Raw genomic sequence first — 17,927 nt, forward strand, 5'->3', positions numbered from 1 at the left:
ATGACCAATTGTTGTTTACTCCGGTTATTCTTATTGTTTTTTTGGTAGTAGAGTTTGTGTGTGTGTCCCTTCTTTGAGTTGTGCTGGTGAAGGTTCACTAGATGCCTGAGTTATTGTAGTCAGTGTTGGCATTGTTGGATTCCTTGGGTTGCGATTTTCCTTCTATTACTTTCTGTAGAGCTGGATTTGTGGCTACGTATTGTTTAAATTTGTTCTTATCCTGGAATGTCTTGTTTTCTCCATTGATAGTGAACACTAGCTTGGCAGGGTATAGAAGTTTGGGTTTGCATCCATGGTCTCTTAGCTTTTGAAGTACCTCTATCCAGGACCTTCTGGCTTTCATGGTTTCCATAGAGAAGTCAGGTGTAATTCTGATCGGTTTACCTTTATAGGTTACTTGGCCTTTTTCCTTTGCAGCTCTTAATATTCTTTCTTTAACCTGTATATTTTGTGTTTTGATTATTATATGGCGAGGGGATGTTTTTCTTTGATCCAGTCTGTTTGGTGTTCTGTATGCTTCTTGAATATTCAAGGGGATATCTTTCTTTATGTTGGGAAAGTTTTCTTCCATAATTTTGTTAAAAATATTTTCTGGGCCTTTGAGCTGTGATTCTTCTCCTTCTTCTATTCCTATTATTCTTAGGTTTGGTCTTTTTATTGTGTCCCATATTTCTTGAATGTTTTGTGATGAGAATTTGTTGGCTTTGCTGTTTTCTCTGATCAGTGCATTTATTTTCTCTATGGTGTCCTCAGAATCTGAGATTCTTTCTTCTATCTCTTGTAGTCTATTGATTATTCTTGTTTCTGTAGCCTCTGCTCGTTGACCTAGATTTTCCATATCCAGCTGTTCCTCAATTTGTGTTTTCTTCCTTGCTTCCATTTCAGTTTTAAATTCTTGAACTGTTTCCATTACCTGTTTGTTCGTTTTTTCTTGGTTTCCCAGGGTCTCATGTACATATTTACTTAATTCTTCAAACTTTTTGTTTTTGTTATACTTCTCATCCATTTCTATAAGGGTGTTTTTTACATGTTGTTTAAGGGACTCTATTGCTTTTATAAAGTCAATTTTTTCCACTTCTTCTGTGTTAGGGTGTTCAAGTCTTTCTGTTGTAAGATCTTTGGGATCTGGTGTTTTCCAGTTGGTTTTCAGATTATTGGGTGAAGTTCTGCCTTGGCGCCTGCCCATCTCCTCCTTTCAATGCTATCTAATTGGTCTTTTAAAATCAGAACAGGTTTCTCTGCTGGCCAGAGGCTTCTCTTACTAATTGCCCTCTCTCTGTTTCCTGGCTCCTGCTGGGGGCCAAGAACCCTCTCACCCCTTAGAAGGGTTTTCAGGAACAGGACCCGGCTCCCGTTTGCCAGGGCCCTCGCCAACCAAAGGCCTACCTCTTTGATTTAATTGTAGTGGGGTGATCTGCTCTTGGTGTTGCGTGCTGGTCCCTGGCACCTGCGTCCTCTGCCACTGCGCCAGTCCCTGCTGGTTCCGGCCGCAGCCTGAGGCTTGCGTTGCATGCCTGTGTCTGCTTGCTCCGACTGTGGGCGCCTGCGTCTGCCTGCATTTTCCACTTTTATTTGGTGATTCCTGTACGTGGTAAGTAGATTTTGAGTTCTTTATAGAGTGTAGATATTATACTTGTCAGATGTATAGTGGGAAAGCACTGTTGCCATTCTGATATCTGCCTCGTCACAGTTACTTATTTCCTTTGCACTGCAGAAGCTTGTTTATTTCATGCAATGTCCCTCATGAATTCTTGTTATTTTCTGAGCTGTTTCCAGTTTCTTTTTAGTAAGGCCATTGTGTACCTAGATCTCGTTTTAATGTTTTGTTTTGTTTTTGTTTTTGTTTTTTGAAGATGTGGTTCTCTTTAGCTTTAGAATCTGCCCTAGAACTAGCTGTTTTGGACCAGATTGACCTTGAACTCATAGAGATCCACCTGCCTCTGCCTGCTGGGATTAAAGGCTATGTTTTCCTCAAGTTACAATGGTTTTCATCAAGTTTTGTTGCAGAGATGTCAGTATGTCCCATCATAAATTAGTATCCTTGATCTAATTTGAGTTAGTTTTGGAAAAATGAGGGACAAGGATGAATGATCATCCATTTAGATTTAGTTAGCCAATTTTACCAGTACTTTTATTAAAGCAGCTTTCCTCGATGTTTGTTTTTTTGGTTTCCTTAGAAATATATTAGTAACTGTGGCTGTACAGATTTACTTCTGAGTCTTTGATTATATCACATGGGTCTACATTTCTTGATTCTTGCAGTTGCATTAATTTTTGTTGCTAGCTCCATAGTGTAATCTGAGAACATGTATTGTGCCTCCTCCAGCATTGCTGTGGCTACTTATGATCTTTTGTTTTCATCTCTGTATTTTGGGACTTTGTTTTCCTTTGAGATAAATAGAATTGGGATTTTGCAAGACATTGCTTTGCATCTGTATATTACATTCACTCACATAGTCATTTTGTTCATTTAAGTGAATGGAAAGCTTTTTACTATTCTAGCGCCTCTTTCAGTTTCTTCAGTGTTTTAATGTTTTTATTGTTCAAGTACTTCACTCATCAGTTAAGTTTATTCCTCGGCATGATAACTTTTTGAAATTAACCACTGTACATGAAATTGTGTTTCTGATTTATTTCTCTGTATCAGGGTTTATGATCACTTTTCTTTTTAAATCTTGCTGTGCACTCTGCTTCCTTGGTAAAAGTGTTGAGCACATGTTATTGCTTGTGTTTGAGTGTTTCTACTCTTTTAATTATATGAACACATCACTTTTCCATAGAGATTACTTAACCTCATGTTTGTCATTTGCTTTATTCCTCCTTATTGATTCTTTGTGGATTTCACATCATGCATTCCATCCCCCCTTATCTCTTATTCTTGTATTCATTGCTGCGGCCTCTGCTAGACCACTGATAATGGGCTCTCATTGGTGCTCCTCCTAGATATCCCAATGTTGTTGTATGTCATGGAGATCCTACTGCTTTGAATCTGTAAGTTTGTCCTCTTCACATGCCCCAGAATTTCATAGATGGATGTTGAGGTGGAGGTTGATGTGGACTTAGTCATAGTGCTGGTTCTGGGACTGGGTGTGTGAAGTGACTGGTAGCTGTATAGGTCCACCTACCTTCTTTCCCTCATCAACACTAGCAGGTGATCTCTCTAGCACTGCCTCTGCTGGTTCAAACAATGTTGGCTACAGTAAGGAGGGGAGCCAGTTTTCCTGCGCTCAGGTCCTCAGATCCGGTCTCCTACACTCACACCACAGGGCAAGCTCCAATGTTTTTCACAGGCAAGGTGCAGCACCCTCTCTCCTGATTGCTGTAGGGGGCATACAAGGCCAGACAGAGTCAGCTCTCCTGCTTTCAGGCCCTCGGGGTTGGCTCACTTTTGCCAAAGACCACAGGGTCAGCTCTAGTGTGTTTCTCAGAAAGGGGGCAGAGCCTGCTCTTTCTTGCACTAATGCTGCTGTGGGTTAGGGCTAGCTCTCCAACTCTTGTAACCCAGGGCCAGTTTTCCCACCTGCCTCACGTGGTAATGATGAGGGGGGAGGGCATCATTCTCTCTCTCACCCTTGCCACCATGTGACAAATGAGAGGAGGAAGGATCAGAACTCCTGCTCTCATGCCTTTAGGGTCAGCAAACCTGCTTCCTGACCACAGGGTCAGCTATAGTGTGTTGCTCAGGTGAGGGGCACACCTGTGGCCGTGGGTGGCATTTTACCTGTGTTGGGGTGAGCTCTCCCTAAAGGGGTAAGGCCATCTTCCCTGCTGTAGTATCCAATGAGGGGCAGAGACAGCTATCCCAGGGCCAGTGAATTGTGGGACTGGCTCAGCACAGCATGATTCTACTGATCCCTTCTAATAATACGTGCCACGGACCGGCTCAGGGGAGCCACTCAGACCGTGGGAGAAGCAGGGTTCTGGTAACAGGAAGGCACAAGTTTGGCGAATGACAGACAGACACAACACACAAGAGTGTGGTTGGAATCTGCTGCGATTTTACTGAATTTATGTTTTTATTATATAGTATTCAAACAAAGAACAAATCAGAAGGTCATGTATCATTGGTTGGCACAGTATGAAAGCTTCTATTAGTCACATCAGCAATATTTAAGAAAAGTACATTATCAGGAACAGGTGTTAGACATAAAGCATCCTTAGAAGAGGAAATCTTGTCCTTGGGACTGTAAACCTCAGACAAGTGGTTTCATCTTATGAATAGAAAGTTTCTGTCTCCTTATCACTATCATGGTCCTTCCTCTTCCTAACCCTTTATTTTATCTAGTGACCAAATATACCTACTCAGTTCTCTGCACCTGTTGAACTATACTTTTTAGTACCTCCTTATGCAGCAGACATCATGGGGGTTGGGATCTAGCAAGCCTATCCATAAAGTTCAAAGTATAAAATAACAGTCTTTGTCCATCAACATTAACCCATCTATTCCCTTGCTCATCATACACCCTGTGTATGACAAAGGTTCTGCTGTAGTCTTATACATTCCCATACTGTGCTTCCTTATCCCAGAGCTGTTCCTGAAGAGAATGATCCTTGTCTTGTATATATAAAGACTATCATTATTATGAAAGAAATTGTGCAAAGCTCATATCCCACATAGCCAGCTACTTGAGAAACCCATCTATGCCTCAGAGGTGGCTAATACCAGGCTGTCTGCCATTGGCCTCCAGGAAGCCTAGTCCCATGGGACACGTAGCTCCCGTCCGGCATAATGACATATGTCATGTCACACAGATGACACTGGAGTTGGTGTGACAAATATGGGCCATGGGTATCAATCATCACAGATCCCAGCTGCTGCAGGAAGGTGAACCCAGACATGACCCTAGGTAGCAGACTATTACAGACATATTCATGACACCAGATGGCACTACCATACACACAGATCAATAAGGCCCTGGCAGCAGCATGGTCCTCATGTCATAATGTTCTCTGAGGTGTCTGACCTGTCCCCAGTCATCTGCTTTGCCCGCAGTGGAATCAGGAGCAACAAACATTAACCCAGACCCTGGCAGATGCAGGGAAAAGGAACCCAGCATGACCCTAGTCAGCATCGCTGGCCTGAATGACACCATGTTCAAGAGTGCCAGCATGGGCCGTTAACATCAGAATGTCCCTGGTGGAAGCACAGTCCTCAGACACCTTCATGGCCATAGGTTGAGGACCAGGCCCCAGACATTGATGAAGTCTTTGGTGGCAACATGGGCCACAGACATTAATAGAGACCCTGACTGTGGCAGGACCACATAGAACCTGACATGGTCATAGGCAGCAACCCGTGCCCAGATATCACCATGGTCCCAGGTGGCAGGTCCCTTGTGAGAGAATGTAGGATTTAACTGGACATCATTGCGAGAGGTGCTTCATTAAACTGTGGTTTTCCCTTTATCTTTAGGATACGTGTTTTTGTATTTTAGGATTATATTGGAACTAGTATTTCTGACTATAGACTCAGATCAGTTTGAAAACTCTAACCATTTTATTTCATGCATATCTCTTGCAATTTTGCTATGTCTGCACATGCCACAAAGGTGACCAAATATGACAAGTCATGTATAGTGATATTTTGTTGATAATCTAGCAAATAAAGCTTACCCGAAGATCAGATTGCAGACCTAGGCACACTAGTCAGCCATACAGGCCAGGCAGTGTTTGGACACACCTTTAATCCCAGTAACCACACTATTTAGTCATATAGGCCAGGCACTGGAAATGCACTCCTCTAATACCAAGGCTAGAGAGGAATATGAGGCAGGATGAGACTGGAACTCACTCTCTTTTCAGTCTGAACATTTCACTGAGTTAAGAGTTCTCTAGTGGTTGACTTCTCTTTAATTTTCAGGTAAGATTTATTTGGTAGATCATAGACAAAATATCAGTATAGTCAAGGGCTATAATGTCATTACTTTTGCTTTAATCACAGTTAATTTGATGCCTTAGTATATTCTATTTCCAAGTTAGTAATGATGCTATCAATTTTGTATAGATTTAACCTTTCTTTTGTGGTGCTTTATATACTATTGAGATTAAATATCAGGAGTCCAGTAGCTAGGTGACCAAAATTGTCTTCTACTAAGTTAGTGCTCATTTCTATTCACATTGTGTCACATATACTCATTTACATATGCATATATATATGTAGAGAATTTGGTTATATTTTTATTCATATACAAATAGATTTTAAGAGGCACACAAACCAATTTCCTTTCCCTCAAATGGAAGTGGCTGTTTTACTACTTATTCTGCAAATAGTTATCTATATTGCCAACTATTGTTGCAAAGACTCTGTGGATATCTGTCAAGTTTTCTAAATGTTTCTCACCCTTATGCAGGTTCATTAAGATGGACAACAAGAAACCAAATACACTCCTGGATCTTGCTATACTTCAACTCCTGAGAAATGAAACTGCAACTATTCAGGCTCTCGAGGAGATCCCAAGGGACCTTTTTGTTCCACTATTCTGTGCTTCCTTCAAGGGTGTGCATAAAAATATAGTGAAGGCAATGGTGAAGGTTTGGCCCTTTACTTGTCTTCATATTGGCACATTTACTGTGCGCAAACCCCATCGTAAACTCCTGACAGCCATGCTGGAAGGTCTTCAATTCCTGCCTGTTCAGAACTCAGGATCTAGGTAAGACCCTGTATAATAGAGTCATGTGAAGACAGAGGAGGTAACACCACAGCCTGCTATACTTCCAAAGGTAGTGCATTCAAATAGTGATAAAGAATGTGGGACTCTTAGTCCAATACCTGAGATCACAATGGAAATAAGTTTCTTAATATATTAAATATGGGATGTAGGTAATTGAGGGCACTGATATCAGATTTGTATTATGGTGTTATTATTACATAGAAAAAAAGCATGAGTGTTAAGACTGCTGAGGATGGTGGCAAATTGAAGAAAAAAATAATGTGTGCTGTTTAATGATAAATGTTGTCATCTTGTTCAATGCTGTCTCCTTCTTGAATGGGCATAAGAAGACACTGACAGCAATGGTTAAGCCTCAACCATGTTGTCTCCACATTGGAAAATTATGCATATAAGAACCACTGAACTGAAGGGCATGATTGATAGTCTTCAGGTGTTACAGCCAAGAGCTTAGCTTTTCAATAGTAATGTGTATAAGATGTATATGCTAAGTAGCCAAAATATTATCCTGGAGCCTGCTGCAAGAATGGACCAGATAATCTCCCTCAGTTAGTTAATAGCAAATGCTTAAAATCATTGTAAGAGGTTGGTACATGAGTTGAGGTTTTCTTAAAAACTCTGATGTCTTACAAGGGGTTTTAATTTTGCAATAGAGGTGAGAAAGGCTACTGTTGATAGATATCCATAATTGCGATGTTTCATGAAGACAGACATAGTAAGACACTATGGAAATTTATTGATTACAGAAAACAGTAAAGGATATAGTATTTGCATAACGAAATCTTGTTGGTAGCTGGTGTATGAAATGACAAAAACAAAAAGAAAGATTATTTTATCACAACATATTTTCATTGATCCTTCATGGCTATATTAATGTCTCTACCTCATCATATTTTGTGTTGTTTTTTTCCCTACAGGATCCCTAAACTGAGGATCCTAGATTTGAGGGAGGATTCTGGCTGCAAGATCGTCTGCCCCAAGATCTGTACTAAGTCACCGGGATGCTTGTTCTCCTGTGCTCACTCAGAGCACTCAATATTGAAGATTCAGTCCTGGAAGAGTATTGCAAGTTCAGAACCTGAGATTCAACCTTCTAGTCTTCCCATGGAATTAATAGTGAACATTTCCATTGTTAGTAGTATCACCCTAAGGCAGCATGAATATTTGACTCTGCTTCTGAACAAAGTGGAAGAGAGTTCAGGGTCTTTGCATCTATGCTGCCGAGATTTGGAAATCGATGAATTGGGTGATAGGAGAAACATTCTTGACTATCTAGATCTTAAATGTCTAGTCAGCTTGTCAGTATTTCAGGGCTCTCTCGTTGATGTCAACAACCTTCTGGCTCAAGTGGGACAGCTGAGAAGATTTTGTCTGTCTAGAATCACTTGTAGATCTTTGAATGGGAAAGCCTTCCGGAATTTTGTCTCACATCTTAGGTGTATGGACCATCTCAATGAACTAAATTTTCATTCTTTCGTCCTCACAGATCATCTGGAAACTGCTCTGCGGTGAGCAAATGGGGTAGATACTGTATTTCCAATAGTAGATAGTTTTTAACATAAAAGAAATAATTCTTAGATAGTCTTGACCTATCCATAATCCTTTCTCCTTCTTCCTCAGCATAGGCAATTCTGGGAGTTTAAAAACAGTCATGGAATGGTATCTTTCTGTAATTGAAGAGAAAAATGGGGTTACAAAAAGTGTAGTCAGGTGAGCATGTGTAGGCACTGTGCTCATTCCAGAAACATAAAGGTCAAAAGAGAAATGCAGCCCTCCTCTGGCCATCGAGAGATAAAGAGGGGAAATTGAAAGGCATTAAGTTCTGGCACAGGTACACAGATTCATACACCCATATAAGGTAATGTCACATCATGAGGAAAACCCCCAAGGTTCAGGCCATGACTGGAGAGGCTGTCATTTATGGACTGGCCAATGGGAACTTCCATTTGGTTGCCCCTTCTTTCCCCTCTCTTCTAAGCAGGTGAAATAGCTCCCCTTCTGGTTGTTGTATTTTTTAAGTTGATAGCATTTCGCTATGTTTTTCACACAATTTTATAAGAATATGTTGTACATACTGTCGAGGTTAAAATAGTATTTTCCAGGGTGGTAATGTATCTCTCACAGATCCACAAGTACATTAAGTGTGTGAAAGCTCACATCATTTTCTGATGATGTGCAAAACAGTTTGTTCTAGATTCATAGATATAGTTCCCCTCTTTTAGTCCTGATTTTTCAGAAATCCTTTTCTGTTTTCTCCCTGCAGAGTCCTACCAACCAGTTTGGATTTCTTACATTTAACATTCTGTGAACTCTCTTACAATGATTTCAAGTTTCTAGCTGAGTGCCCTCAAGCCAACCATTTAAAGCTGCTGAATATCACCCATAATCCGATGGACTGGGAAGATTATGAGCCCTTTTATAACATCTTGCATAGAATCTCTGGCACTTTGCAACATTTGGCAGTTAATCAGTGTGTTTTAACAGATTCTATGGTTGCTGGTGTAATCCCCGCACTCAGTCGCTGTTCCCAGCTCCGAGTGCTCAACTTCTTCTCAAATCCTGTTAGTATGCCCATGCTCATGAGACTCCTTGAGCACTTAACACCGTTGATGGAGCTTAAGTACGTGATTTATCCTATCCCTGTGCATTGCTACGGGAGATGGCCCATCCAGGACAGTTTAGATCAGCAGAAACTGGCTAATGTGCAGGCACGATTGAAACAAATGCTACGAGAAGCAGGGCGGAGCGACATGATTTGGTTTACATTCCCTGGATAAATTTATGATCCAGCACAGATTCATCTGGATACATATCCTTTAATTATGAAACGTTTTAAAAATAAATTCTAATTCCAACAGTTTCACCTTGATACATTTCCTATAAGTATTAAATGTTTTTTTTTTCCTTGTTCCGGTAGAGTAAATATATAAGGTCCTTATGTTGTAGCAAAATACAGGTAAAATTATAGGTATGTAACTGATATCTATAGCAAATATTTTGTAAGAGGATGGAAGGCTTGTAGAGAATCTGTGTGTCTCTTGACTATTGTTTTTGATAATGCTTCATCGTGCCTACTATAGTTTTAGTTAGAAGATGTGGAAAGTCTACATCATGAAATCTTCACTAAGATGTACCTGTGAGTACTTGACACCTGTCACAACACTCTAACCTTACATGGATATGTTTTTGAAGGGCAGGTATTTGTTGAAACCAATGCTTTTTTCCCCTAAGTTGTATTAAGCTTCTCTATTTAATGCTGCCTTCTGTCTCTTAAAGGAAACCATCTGAATTTAACAATGATAAAAAGAATCTGCACTATTACCCATTTAGTGGTTCAGCTTTTCTTCATTTCATACTCTTTCACCAAAGTTTGGATTGGGATATTATTGTAGTCAACAGAAATGAACAGACAAACAAGGCAAGGTTTCTGTCACTCAGTGGCTAAATATTTCTGTGGCTCATCTGTTTCTCCACAGTTTACTGGTGCATAGAAGCAAGTTGTTTTACCCTCTTGGACCACATTTTATTTCCCTTGCTTTTGGTACATGTTCTCTTCAAGGCAAAGTGGACTCTATTGCCGATATCTCGGTGGAGACCTCCAAATTTTGCCACGCACCAGCGCCCCAGTGTCTGCGCTCTGTGCACTGGCACCCAGTTACCGAGCTTCGGGCAAGGGGGCTGGGGGTTAAAATACACAGACACACACATTCAGAGAGACAGCGACACGGGTCGTCCTTGAATTCCCCAAGAATGCCCCCTTTATTGTGTTCAGGGTCCGAGTATATAGAGATAGCCACGCCCCCGCCAAACCCACCAGAAACTACTCTTCTGCCATCAGGAACTCCTGAAGGTCTCTTGCTTAGAGCAGCTGTAGGCACTCAGATCAGGGAATTACAAGAAATTCAGGATCTGGAGGCTCACTGCTCCCAACACTCTATGATGTTCAGTCTCTTCTCAGCCGAGTTCATGGGTTCCATGTTACCATCTTGGAGGCTTTCTCTCACATCTGTTTGATGTTTGCCTTCTGTCATTGTGCAAAACGCCTGACATAATAGACTAAAAAGGAAGAGAATTTTGTTTCCCTGCTTTCGAAGTTTCACCGCGCTTGTTTAATTGCACGTCTTTGAAACTTCAGCAAGGAAGAACATGGTAAAGAGTTTGTGGCAGGGAGGATCCTTTTAATTCAAGAAGCATAGAACCAGAGAGAGCAGGATCCTGAGTCCCTATGCAGCCTTCAGTAGTGGGACTATACTGTTCTGCATCCTTGAACTTGACTGCTCTAAAGTTTTTACCACGTGCTCTGGAGCCATTCTTGACCTAGCTAACCTATTCAAAATTTCAACCACCTGCCATAAGCCATCAGCTTGAGACTACCTTCTATTATATTAGCTTAGGAAGATATTTAGGACACATGCATAATTCTTCCTTCATTATATACATGATTCGGTTTGAATATTCTGGTGCATCTTTTTTTTTTTTTTATTAAATTTGCCACAATTGCTATACTATTATATAGCAAAGATGTACATGGAGTCCTTTATATTTCACACTAAAACATGATGACCATAGAGAGAAAGCATGTTTGTTCAAGATATACTGCAAAAGGAACATATAGAAACAATTGTTTAGTTACGTACACATGTTATTAATGTATTGTTGTGGTCAAACACTGTTACAAGCACATTTCAAAAGTGTATAAAATATAATGTGTTCCTGTCATATGCTGAAATGTGAACACCAATGCAGTTTAATTAATTACTAAGTAAATGAAACAACATTTAACATTTATGCCATTATTTAAAAAATAACTTCATTTTAAAGGCTATAGTAAGAAAAAAACAAAAATATTATGTCTCTCTTATTTCAGTTTATAAATGATAATGTACTGGGTTTCAGATCAACCAAGCAAAAATAATGTTAAAAGTTGCAGAATTTTATTCATAGTTCTCACATTTGGGATGATATTGATCTTTATTTCAGTGATATAAAACATGAAAATTTATCTACAAAGGTCAAGTTTGTATGAGTACATTTATATAAAATATTGTCAAAGTCAAGAAGATATCAGTAAAAACAATATGCGCAATTTGCTTTATTATTTCTATTTTCAACTCACATACATGTGATTTTATCAGTAACATTATTAAGAACATATAAAACATCTATGTTAAGAATTATTTATTCCAATTTGAAAGAAACAGAGCGAAACAGAATTCAATTTGGTTTGAGCCAAGTATGGAAACACATGACTTTAGTCCCAGTACCTGATACTCAGAGGCAGATATCTGTGAGTTCAAGGCCAGACTGGTATACATAGCGCCAGCCATGGCAATGTATTAAGACCTTGTCTCAAAAAATTTATATAGAAATGCAAATACCTGAATAACTCCTAAATCTATGCTTTAATAAAAATTTAAATTTATTTATTAAGTTATTAAGAACTATCTTTTCTCATTTTACATAGCAATCCCGATTCCCACTCACTCCCCTCCTCTTTCTTCTCTTTCAAACTAACACACAGCCCTGCACCATCCACATCTCAGAGAGGGTAAGGTTTTTCATGGGAAGTCACCAAAGTCTAGCACATTGCTTTGAGGCAGGACAAAGACCCTCCACACTATATCTAGGCTGAGCAAGGTAGCCTTCCAAAGAGAATGGGTTCCAATTACCCAATACACAAGCAATAGGGATAAATTCTAGTCTCAAAGCCAGTGGTTCCACAGTCTGCCCCAGCCACACAACTGTCACCCACATTCAGAGGGTCTAGTTTAGTCTTATGCTGGTCCTTCTGTGAGAATGGAGTCAGTGAGCTCCCATTAGCTCAGGTAAGCTGTTTCATTGAATATCCCCATCATGGTCTTGACCCCTTTGATCATATTATCACATGTCCCTCCTCTATATTATCTTTTATCCTAACTAAGGAAAACTATAACTATATATTCTTCAACTCCGTCAAAGATTCCAGAAGGATATAATATTACCTATGTAAACAAGAAATGCATTGTAAGCAACTTTCTTTTTTTTATTATTTTTATTATTTAATTAACCTCCTCCCAATTCCCCTCCCCTCCATCTCCCTCTCCAGTCCAAAGAGCAGTCAGGGTTTCCTGCCCTGTGGGAAATCCAAGGTCCTCCCCACTCCATCAGGTCTAGGAAGGTGAGCATCCAAACAGACTAGGCTCCCAAAAAGTCAGTGCATGCAGTAGAATGAAAACCCAGTGCCATTGTCCTTGGCTTCTCAGTCAGCCCTCATTGTCAGCCACCTTCAGAGAGTCAAGTTTGATCACATGCTCCATCAGTCTCAGTCCAGCTGGCCTTGGTGAGCTCCCATTAGATCAGCCCCACCTTCTCAGTGGGTGGGCGCAGCCCTCAGGGTCCTGACTTTTTTGCTCATGTTCTCCCTCCTTCTGCTCCTCATTTGGACCTTGGGAGCTCAGTCTAGTGCTCCAATGTGGGTCTCTGTCTCTAGCTTAATCCATCGCCAGATGAAGGTTCTATGGTGATATGCAAAATACTCATCAGTGTGGATTAGGAGAAGACCAGTTCAGGTGCCCTCTTCTCAGCTGCCCGAGGAACAAGCTGGGGACATCTCCTTGGACACCTAGGAACCCCTCTAAAGTCAAGTCTCCTGCCAATCCTAAAATGGCTCCCTTAATTAAGGTATCTTCTTTCCTGCTCCCATATCCACCCTTTCTGAATCTCAACCATGCCATTCCCCCAAATTCTCCCCATACTCCCCTTCTCCTTTCTCTCTCCCCATCTCCCCTTATTCCCACCCTACTCCCCACCCCAGTGCCCCCATCTTTTGCCTGGCAATCTTGTCTACTTCCAATATCCAGGAGGATAACTATATGTTTTTCTTTGGGTTTACCTTCTTATTTATTTTCTATAGAATCATGAATTATAGGCTCAATGTCCTTTATTTACTGCTAGAATCCACTTTTGAGTGAGTACATACCATATTCATCTTTTTGGGACTGGGTTGCCTCACTCAGGATAGTGTTTTCTGTTTCCATCCATTTCCATGCAAAATTCAAGATGTCATTGTTTTTTAACGCTGAGTAGTACTTCAATGCGTATATATTCCACACTTTCTTTATCCATTCTTCCATTGAGGGGCATCTAGGTTGTTTTCAGGTTCTGGCTATTACAAATAATGCTGCTATGAACATAGTTGAACAAATGCTTTTGTGTTATGATTGGATATCTCTTGGGTATAATCCCAAGAGTGGTATTGCTGGGTCCTTGGGTAGGTTGATCCTGAATTTCCGGAGAAACCTCCACACTGATTTCCCAAGTGGTTGCACAATTTGCATTCCCACCAGCAATGGATGAGTGTTCCCCTTACTCCACATCGTCTTCAGCAAAGGCTATATCATTGGTGTTTTTGATTTTAGCCATTCTGACAGGTGTAAATGGTATCTCAAATTTGTTTTGATTTGCATTTCCCTTATCGTTAAGCGTGTCGCTATGTGGCTTTAGGCCATTTGAAATTTTTCTGTTGAGAATTCTCTGTTCAGATCAGTGCCCCATTTTTTAATTGGATTAATTAGCATTTTAAAGTCTAGTTTCTTGAGTTCTTTATATATTTTGGAGATCAGACCTTTGTCTGTTGCGGGGGTGGTGAAGATCTCCTCCCAGTCAGTGGGTTGCCTTTTTGTCTTAGTGACAGTGTCATTTGCTTTGCAGAAGCTTCTCAGTTTCAGTAGGTCCCATTTCTTCAATGTTGCCTTTAATGTCTGTGCTGCTGGGGTTATACATAGGAAGTGATCGCCTGTGCCTATATGTTGTAGATTACTTTCTACTTTCTTTTCTATCAGGCTCAGTTTTTTTCAGATTGATATTAAGGTCTTTGATCCATTTAGACTTGAGTTTTGTGCAAGGTGATAGATATGGGTCTATTTTCATTCTTCTACAGGTTGACATCCAGTTGTGCCAGCACCATTTGTTGAAGATATTTTCTTTCTTCCATTGTATACTTTTAGCTCCTTTGTCGAAAATCAGGTGTTCATATGTTTGTGGGTTAAAATCTGGATCTTCTATTCTATTCCATTGGTCAACTTCTCTGTTTTTAAGCCAATACCAAGCTGTTTCCAATACTGTAGCTCTGTAATAGAGTTTGAAGTCAGGGAAGATAATGCCTCCACAAGTTCCTTTATTGTATAAGATTGTTTTGGCTATCATGGGTTTTTTTGTTTTTTCAATATAAAGTTGAATACTGTCCTCTCAAAATTTGTGAAGAATTTTGATGGGATCATGACGGGGATTGCATTGAATCTATAAATTGCCTTTGGTAGAATTGACATATTTACTAAGTTGGTCCTCCCTATCCAAGAGCAAGTGAGATCCTTCCATTTTCTGGTATCCTCTTTAATTTCTTTCTTCAAAGACTTAAAGTTCTTGTCAAATGGATATTTCACTTCCTTGGTTAGAGTTATCCCAAGATATTTCATGCTATTTGTGGCTATCCTAAAAGGTGATGCAGCTCTGAATTCCCTCTCTGCTTCTTTATCCTTTGTGTATAGAAAGGACACTGATTTTTTTTAGAGTTGATCTTGTATCCTGCCATGTTACTAAAGGTGTTTATCAGCTGTAGGAGTTCTTTGGTGGAGTTTTTGGGGTTGCTTATGTACACTATCATATCATCTGCAAATAACGAAAGTTTAACTTCTTCCTTTCCAATTTCAATCTCCTTGATCCTCTTATGTTGTCTTATTGCTATTGCGAGAACTTCAAGCACTATATTGAAGAGGTATGGAGAGAGTGGACAGCCTTGTCCTGTTCCTGATTTTAGTGGGATGGCTTTGAGTTTCTCTCCATTTAATTTGATGTTAGCTGTCTGCTAGCTGTAAATAGCTTTTATTATATTTATGTATGACCATTGTATCCCTAATCTCTCTAAGACCTTTATCATAAAGGGATGTTGAATTTTGTCATATGCTTTTTCAGCATCTAATGAAATGACCATATGTATTTTTTACAGTTTATTTATATGATGGATTACATTGATAGATTTTTGTATGTTGAACCAGCCCTTCATCCCTTTGATGAAGCCTACTTGATCATAATGGATGATTTTTCTAATGTGTTCTTGAATTCAGCTTGCCAGTATTTTATTGAGAATTTTTGCGTTGATGTTCATGAGTGAGATTGGCCTATAATTCTCTTTCTTGGTTGAGTCTTTGTGTGGTTTTGGTATCAGGGTAACTGTAGCTTCATAAGAGGCATGTGAAATGACTCTTCTGTTTCTATATTTATAAATACATTAAGAAGTACAGGTATTAGTTCTTCTTGGAAGTTCTGGTAGAATTCTCCATTGAACCATCTTGTCCTGGGCTTATTTTGGTAGGGAGGATTTTGATAATAGCTTCTAATTCTTTGCGACTAACAGGTCTATTTAGTTTTCAGCTGGTCCTGGTTTAACTTTGGTATATGGTACTTATCTAAAAAAAGTGTCCATTTTTTTACATTTTCGAATTTTGTCCCATACAGGCTTTTGTAATAAGATCTAATGTTTTTCTGAATTTCCTCTGTGTCTGTGATTATGTCCCTCTTTTTATTTCTGATCTTATTAATTTGTGTCTTCTCTCTCTTCTGTTTGATTAGTTTGGATAAGGATTCATCAGTCTTGTTGATTTTCTCCAAGAACCAGCTTTTTTTGTTTTATTTATTCTTTGGATTATTTTCTGTGTTTCTATTTTGTTGATTTCAGCCATCAGTTTGATTATTTCTCGACTTCTACTCCTCCTAGGTGAGTCTGCTTCTTTTTTTTCCCAGAGCTTTCAGGTGGACATTTAAGTCTCCAATGTGTGCTTTCTCCATTTTCTTTAAGTGCTATGAACTTAGTGCTATGAACTTTACTCTTAGCACTGCTTTCATAGTGTCCCATAGGTTTGAGTATGTTGTGTCTTCATTTTCCCTCAATTCAAGGAAGACTTTAATTTCTTTCTTTATTTCTTCCTTGATCCAGGTGTGGTTCAGTAGTTGACTGTTCAGTTTCCATGAGTTTGTAGGCTTTCTGGAGGGTAGCATTTTTGTTGAATTGTATCTTTAATCCATGGTGATCTGATAAGACACAGGTGGTTACTAATAATTTTTGTATCTGTGGAAGTTTGCCTTGTTACCGGGTGTGTGGTCAATTTTCGAGAAGGTTCCATGTGCTGCAGAGAAGAAGGTATATTCTTTCCTATTTGGGTGGAATGTTCTATAGATGTCTGTTAAGTCCATTTGATTCCTTACCTCCCTTAATCCTCTTATTTCTCTGTTAGGTTTCTGTCTGATTGACCTGTCCATTGGTGAGAGAGGAGTGTTGAAATCTCCTACTATTAGTGTGTGTGGTTTGATGAATGCATTGAGGTTTAGTAATGTTTCTTTTATATATGTGTGTGCATTTATATTAGGAGCATACATATTCAGAATTGAGACTTTATCCTGATGAATTGTTCCTGTTATGAGTATAATATTTCCCTCCCCATCTCTTCTGATTGATTTTAGTTTGAAGTCAACTTTGTTAGAAATTTGCATGGTTACACCTGCTTGTTTCTTAGGTCCATATGCTTGATAAACCTTTTCCCAGGCCTTTACTCTGAGTAGATGTCTGTCTTTGTGCTTGAGGTGTGTTTCTTGTAAACAGCAGAATGTTCGATCCTGTTTTTGTAGCCAATCTCGTAGCCTGTGTCTTTTTATAGGTGAGTTGAATCCATTGATATTTACTGATATTATGACCAGTCATTGTTAACTCTGGTCAATTTTTTTGGTAGTAGAGTTTGTATGTTTCCCTTCTCTGAGTTGTGCTGGTGAAGGGTCACTTGATGTCTGAGTTACTGTGGGCATTGTTGGACTTTTTGGTTTGTGGTTTTCCTTCTATTACTTTCTGTAAGGCTGGATTTGTGGCTACATATTGTTTAAATTCGCTTTTTATCCTGGAAAATTTTGTTTTATTCATTTAAAATGCACAAAAGCTTGGCTAGGTATAGTAGTCTGGGCTTGCATCCATGGTCTCTTATTTTCTGCAGTACATCTATCCAGGACCTTCTGCCTTTCATGGTTTTTATAGAGATGTTAGTTGTAAGTTTGATAGGTTTACCTTTATAAGTAACTTGACCTTTTTTCCTTTGCATCTCTTAATATTCTTTCTTTATTCTGCATGCTTTGTGTTTTGATTATTATATGATGAGGAGATGTTTTTTTTTTAATTTTTTTTTGGTCCAGTCTATTCGGTTTTCTGTGTGCTTCTTTTTTTAATATAATTTTTTATTG

The 17,927-nt window shown here is 39.4% G+C and overlaps 2 protein-coding genes across 2 annotated transcripts in view; both read left to right on the top strand.

Annotated features, from left to right (window-relative positions):
* The first annotated feature begins 545 nt into the window (after positions 1–545).
* LOC126491286 (atherin-like) overlaps positions 546–17,927 on the top strand; it is a 293,010-nt gene continuing 275,628 nt past the window's right edge. Inside the window, exon 1 of the mRNA XM_050126853.1 lies at positions 546–643. The gene's annotated coding sequence lies outside the window, so the exon portion shown is untranslated. The remainder of the gene's footprint in view (positions 644–17,927) is intronic.
* On the top strand, positions 6,358–9,445 carry LOC126491284 (melanoma antigen preferentially expressed in tumors-like). The gene is made up of 3 exons (XM_050126852.1): positions 6,358–6,650; positions 7,586–8,176; positions 8,932–9,445. The coding sequence occupies exons 1-3, from the start codon at positions 6,361–6,363 to the stop codon at positions 9,443–9,445; spliced, it is 1,395 nt and encodes a 464-aa protein (XP_049982809.1). The 5' UTR covers positions 6,358–6,360.

This window comes from Alexandromys fortis, unplaced genomic scaffold (assembly GCF_014885135.2).
Source record: "Alexandromys fortis isolate MF-2015 unplaced genomic scaffold, M_Fortis_MF-2015_v1.1 scaffold_180, whole genome shotgun sequence".
Taxonomy (NCBI): domain Eukaryota; kingdom Metazoa; phylum Chordata; class Mammalia; order Rodentia; family Cricetidae; genus Alexandromys; species Alexandromys fortis.

Excerpts from the sequence above, each read along its gene's own strand:
- LOC126491284 (XM_050126852.1), top strand. The coding sequence starts at position 6,361 with ATGGACAACAAGAAACCAAATACACTCCTGGATCTTGCTATACTTCAA. Across the intron at positions 6,651-7,585 it reads GTTCAGAACTCAGGATCTAG|GATCCCTAAACTGAGGATCC; the intron begins GTAAGACCCTGT and ends TTTTCCCTACAG. Across the intron at positions 8,177-8,931 it reads CATCTGGAAACTGCTCTGCG|AGTCCTACCAACCAGTTTGG; the intron begins GTGAGCAAATGG and ends TTCTCCCTGCAG.